Source organism: Triticum aestivum, chromosome 7D (genome assembly GCF_018294505.1).
Source record: "Triticum aestivum cultivar Chinese Spring chromosome 7D, IWGSC CS RefSeq v2.1, whole genome shotgun sequence".
Classification (NCBI taxonomy): domain Eukaryota; kingdom Viridiplantae; phylum Streptophyta; class Magnoliopsida; order Poales; family Poaceae; genus Triticum; species Triticum aestivum.
Window position 1 is genome coordinate 580,225,871 of NC_057814.1, and position 4,955 is coordinate 580,230,825.

Sequence of the window (4,955 nt, forward strand, 5' to 3'; positions counted from 1 at the left end):
CCGCGCAGCAGGAGGTCACCAATGCCCGCGTCGCGGCGGCAACAGGGAGGCGCTCTACATGCTAGGGTTAAACCCTGGCCAGCACGGCCTCGTCAACGCCGTCGTCGCCGCGGCCAGCACCGGCTCATCGCCGTTTCCTCGGATGGTGCTGCCCGACTCGCCCCGCGCGTCAGCTTGCAACCCGGTGCCCGACTTCCACGTGTACCCGCAGGCCTCCCGCCTCTCCGGGGAGTGCTCGTCCGACGTGAGTGTGGTCTTTTTTGTATGCCGGTAGGTGTGCTGGCATGACCACGGGGGCCACGATGGCGTGGTCGAACTCAAGTCCCATCATTTTTATGTGTTGGCATGTGTGCCGGCCAGCTGACGAGTGCGCCAGCATGAACTGTGGTGATATTTTATGAAGCCGGCATTGTATGCCGGCGCTGACATGGTGCCGGCATGAGACATGGCCGCTGGCATGATCGGCCGCGGGCTTTTTTTTAAAGTTGAGTGCGGACATGAAATGGATCGGCGCGTTGGGCGCACTGCCGACCCAAATGCAAAACTGAACGGACGCCAGGCGGAAGGCCGACCCAAACGGACAAAAAACGGACAAATGCGCCGTCCCTTTGGGTCGGCTTGTTGGAGTTGCTCTTATGCCTGATATCCCAATGGTGATACTACTAATCTCGAGCGCGAACAGCTAGCTAGTCGTGCCATGTGCCCATGTCTCATTCCATTTTTCACTCTTTCTTTTTCTTGGCAGTGATTTGATTTGATTTCCACTGTAGGTAGCTACCCTTGTGCTAGCTGCAGGCCAAAAATGTGGAAAGGTGAACAAGGGAAGGAGTAAAAGTGACGGGGGAGAGAGAGACCCGTCGTGCCTTGTGCCAGCTGAGTAGAGTAGCAGCATGGGTAGAAGCAGAGCAGATTCTTGCATGGTTGTGGCAAAAGCGCGTAGTACCATTTCCGGCAACAGAGCCAAAGCCATGGCCAGTGCCGCATGCGTCTTGCCCAGTAGCAGTAGCAGTAGAGTAATTCTTGGCCTCCATCTTTGTTGTTTGGTTGAAGCAGAAATTTCGCGGATCCTTCCTCCCACCCGCGTCTTCATGATTGATCCAATTTGCTTCGATCCTTTCACGCTTCACGCTTTCACCCAATAGATGTATTTAAACAAGAGGAAGATTAACCTATAAATAAAAATTGAAAAGGACTTGGGAGATCTACTTTGTGAAGGGGGGTCACAGCCTAAACCTAGAAAGATGAGAGTGAACTGTATATATAATAGTCACTAGGGCCTGTTCATCTAGCAAGTTTTGTGTTGTAAAGTTTTCTTATACAGATATGTGTATTTAAACAAGAGGAAGATTAACCTAAATGAATAAAGAAGACTTGGGACATCTATTTTGTGGAGAAGAGGGATCACAACCTAGGAAAGCGCAACAGAAACGCGGGATCGATGCCGATCGTAACGCTTCGCCCCAACCACTCGAGAGAAAAGGGCGATCAGGGGACAGCGGTTTCCCTTGCAGAATGCCGATGAAGCCATGATCCCGTTCCTCTTCCATGGTGTTCGTGTAGATAGGGTCTATGTTTTGTCTGGTGGCTTCGGAGTGATGAGGACGCCGGAGAATAAATTTGCTTCGGCTTCTTCCTCTCCACGGCGACGATCTTCATGACGGCGTTGAGAAGCCGGTAGCCCCGTCTTCTTGCTGGCTATTTGACACTGGGAGATTTATTGTTCTTTGTGTCGTTCGTGGTTCCTTTTCTCATAGTGGTGCCATCGGTCAGGACAAGATGATCCAGAAGCGGGTTTATGGTCTGACGGCGGCGGTTCTAGCGTTCACCCCCGACTTCATCGGTTGGAAGCAATGGATCCCGGTCTAGACCAGCATGGGGATGTTCCTCGACGACATGCCACAGTGACAAGTGCCTTGCTGCATGCAACGGGTCTGTTCATCGGTTTTGAAAGCCAATTTGGCGATGTTGCTGCCTTGGATCTTGATATGTTGTAGTCTGTGGTTCTCTTCCATGATCGCTTCAGCGACGCTTGAGTGTGGAGACAGTTGTTGGTTTTGTTGTGTGCAGAGATCTCTTCGGAACCTTGGATAAATTTTATTTTCTTGGGAGCCTTGTTGCATAATTTTCTGGGATATGTCTTCGTTCAATTTGTCATGCAGTTTCCGCATGTGTTTGTACTGATTGTACTATGTATATACTATTTACTTAATATAATAATGAGTGGTTATCAGAAAACAAATCTAGGAGAGCGCATGGAAAATTCAACATGCTTGTACTGCATATATAGGGGTCACTGGGGCTTGTTGCTCAAATGCAGCTGCCTAGCTTTGGCTTGTACTAGTACATCCAGAGACAATACTGCAAAATGACCGCAGCAATGCCAGCTGCTTGTTCGCTTCTTCTGCTTCTCCTTCTGGTGGCGCCGGTGGCCGCCGGTGACGGCGGTGAGTGCGTCATCGATGGTGTCCGTTGGGCAGCTTGGGCCAACTCGAAGCAGTTGACGGAGGGCCTCGGCATCCCGGAGCACACGTTCAGCGCCTTCATCTTCGACCTCTCCGTCGGGCGGCAGGCCCTCTCTGCCGTCATGGACATCTCCAGCGAGCTCGTCTGGCTGCAGTGCTGGCCCGGGCTCAGGCCCACGCCCACCTTCCTTCCCGACCACTCCGGCTCCTTCGCCCCGATCGCCCCCTGCCCATCATCCGTGCGCAACAACTCCGGCTCCTTTGGCCAGATCCACTACGCCGACCGGACTTGCCAGCCCGGCGACCACGGCTGCGAAGCCCGCTGCCGGTACATGGAGCACATCTACGGCGCCGGCAACACGTCCGGCTACCTCGCCACCGACAGGTTCGGTTTGGGGAACAGGGTCGTCAGCGGCATGGTGTTCGGCTGCAGCGACAATGTCACGATGCGGGACGACCTCAACGGCGCCTCCGGCTTCGTCGGATTCAGCAGGGGCCCCCTCTCCCTCGTGTCGCAGCTCCGGCTCTCGAGGTTCTCCTACTTCATGGAGCTCCCCGACGACCCCGACAACGGCAATGCCTTCGTTTGCTGGAGCTGGGGAGACTACGCCGACGCTAAGGGCAGCCACACGCCGCTGCTGGCGGCCAGGCCCAACCAGAACCCGTACTTGTACTACGTCAACCTCACCGGCCTGCAGGTGGACGGGCAGCTCCTCACCGGCATCCCGGCGGGGACCTTCGACGTCCGGGCGAACGGCTCCGGCGGGGTGTTCGTCAGCACCACCCTGCCCTTCACCTACCTCGAGGAGGCCGCATACAAGGTTCTGAGGCGGGAGCTCATGAGCAGGGTCCAATCGCAGGGCCTGGCTCCGGTGAACGCTTCGGCCGGCCACAGCCTGTGCTTCCTCACGCAGCACTTCTCCAAGCTGAAGGTTCCCAAGCTGGCCCTGGTGTTCGACGGCGCCGACGCGACGATGGAGCTCAAGGCGCAGAACTACTTCTGGAACGTCAGTGGCGGGCAGACGTGCCTCACCATACTGCCGTCGACCACCGGCGGGTCCGTTCTAGGCAGCCTGCTGCAGACCGGCAGGACGATGACCTACGACATCCATGGCGACGGCGGTGGCCAGCTGACGTTCTCGGGAGCTCCAGCGCCGGCGCAGGTGTCGCTGGCTACGCTTTTACTGGTGTGGGCGCTCCTCTTCTAGTTCCAGCTAGATCATGCCACCGGGCAATAGCCTTAATTAGCATCAGGTTGCAGAGTGAAGTAGGTGGAATGTAATAAGCTTGGTTGATGCTTAGCGCATAGAAGTACTAGTAGTGTTGTTGGATTGAATTCCGACTTTTCATTTCAATCATCCCGCTGCCACCACTCTATGTTGAATTGCAATGCTCGATCTGGTCTTGATTTAGAACTTTGCTCCCCTAAGTTACTTCAATCAAATATATTTTGTGGTCAATTTTCTAATTGTTGATTTCAAACTTATATGCATGCACCTGGTATTTTGGAATAGAATGGAAAAAAAGGAAGTAGCTTTTCGCTTTGCTTTTGTTCTTTCTCCTCTTTTTCTTTCCTTGTACTCTGAGTTGTTTTCGTCACTTCGGTCAGTTTTGAAATACTTCCTCCGTTCACAAATATAAGATGTTATAACTTTTCTGAATCGGAATTATATAAACAAATCTTAGTGTGTTTGTTTACTCATTTTAGTCTGTATGTCGTCTGTATTAAAACAACTAAAACATCTAATATTTGTGACGGGTGGAGTATATTATAAGGTGGACCATGCTCTTCCTTCATATCCAATTTTTTTGAAGGAGTGCAAGTGTTTCAAATAGAAAATGTTAATATGTGTTCATAAGTGAGTTCCGTTGACAAAATTCGGGTATGTATGATTCAACTATTGAAACGATGATGTTCTTCCTCTGTATGGACATCACCCTCGTTACTTACTCATAAGTCCCGTGTGAGCCAATCTGCACAAATGGCTTGAAGACCGCAAATCAACATGTACATCGAGCTCAATATAAAATGGAGGCGTTTGCAGATCACAAACATTATGATTGCTCGTTGTCGCCAGTGATTAGGTATTCCTTTGAATTCAACTTACATTAAAACTTCACTGGTGCAGCATGCCAATGCCAAGTTCGTTGGGTATTTAAGCTCTTATCAAATGTTGGCGCCTATCGAGAATCAAGCTTGTCGACTGCAACTAAGCCAACTATCGGAACATGCGAAGACGCACCTGGTCCTCTATGTGTTGTAGTAGCGGTCGTCAAGCACCATACATCAAGAACTGCCTCAGGTCTCGCACAAGCACAAAACACCAGAAGCTGCGGAGCTTGGTTCCAGAGCGCCGCCAGCGTCGCCTCGTCCAATGGGCCAGATCAACGCCATGGGAGAACACACGGCTACCCCGCCGAAAATCTTATGTACCGATTATCACTTATAGCGGTATCCCTCTTGATCGCCCACTACCATAACAAGGTATAGGC

The 4,955-nt window shown here is 52.0% G+C and overlaps 1 protein-coding gene across 1 annotated transcript; it reads left to right on the forward strand.

Annotated features, from left to right (window-relative positions):
* The first annotated feature begins 2,325 nt into the window (after window positions 1-2,325).
* Window positions 2,326-3,930, forward strand: LOC123167351 (aspartic proteinase nepenthesin-1-like). Its single transcript, XM_044585196.1, has one exon. The coding sequence runs from the start codon at window positions 2,366-2,368 to the stop codon at window positions 3,668-3,670; it is 1,305 nt and encodes a 434-aa protein (XP_044441131.1). The 5' UTR covers window positions 2,326-2,365; the 3' UTR covers window positions 3,671-3,930.
* The last annotated feature ends 1,025 nt before the right edge of the window (window positions 3,931-4,955 follow it).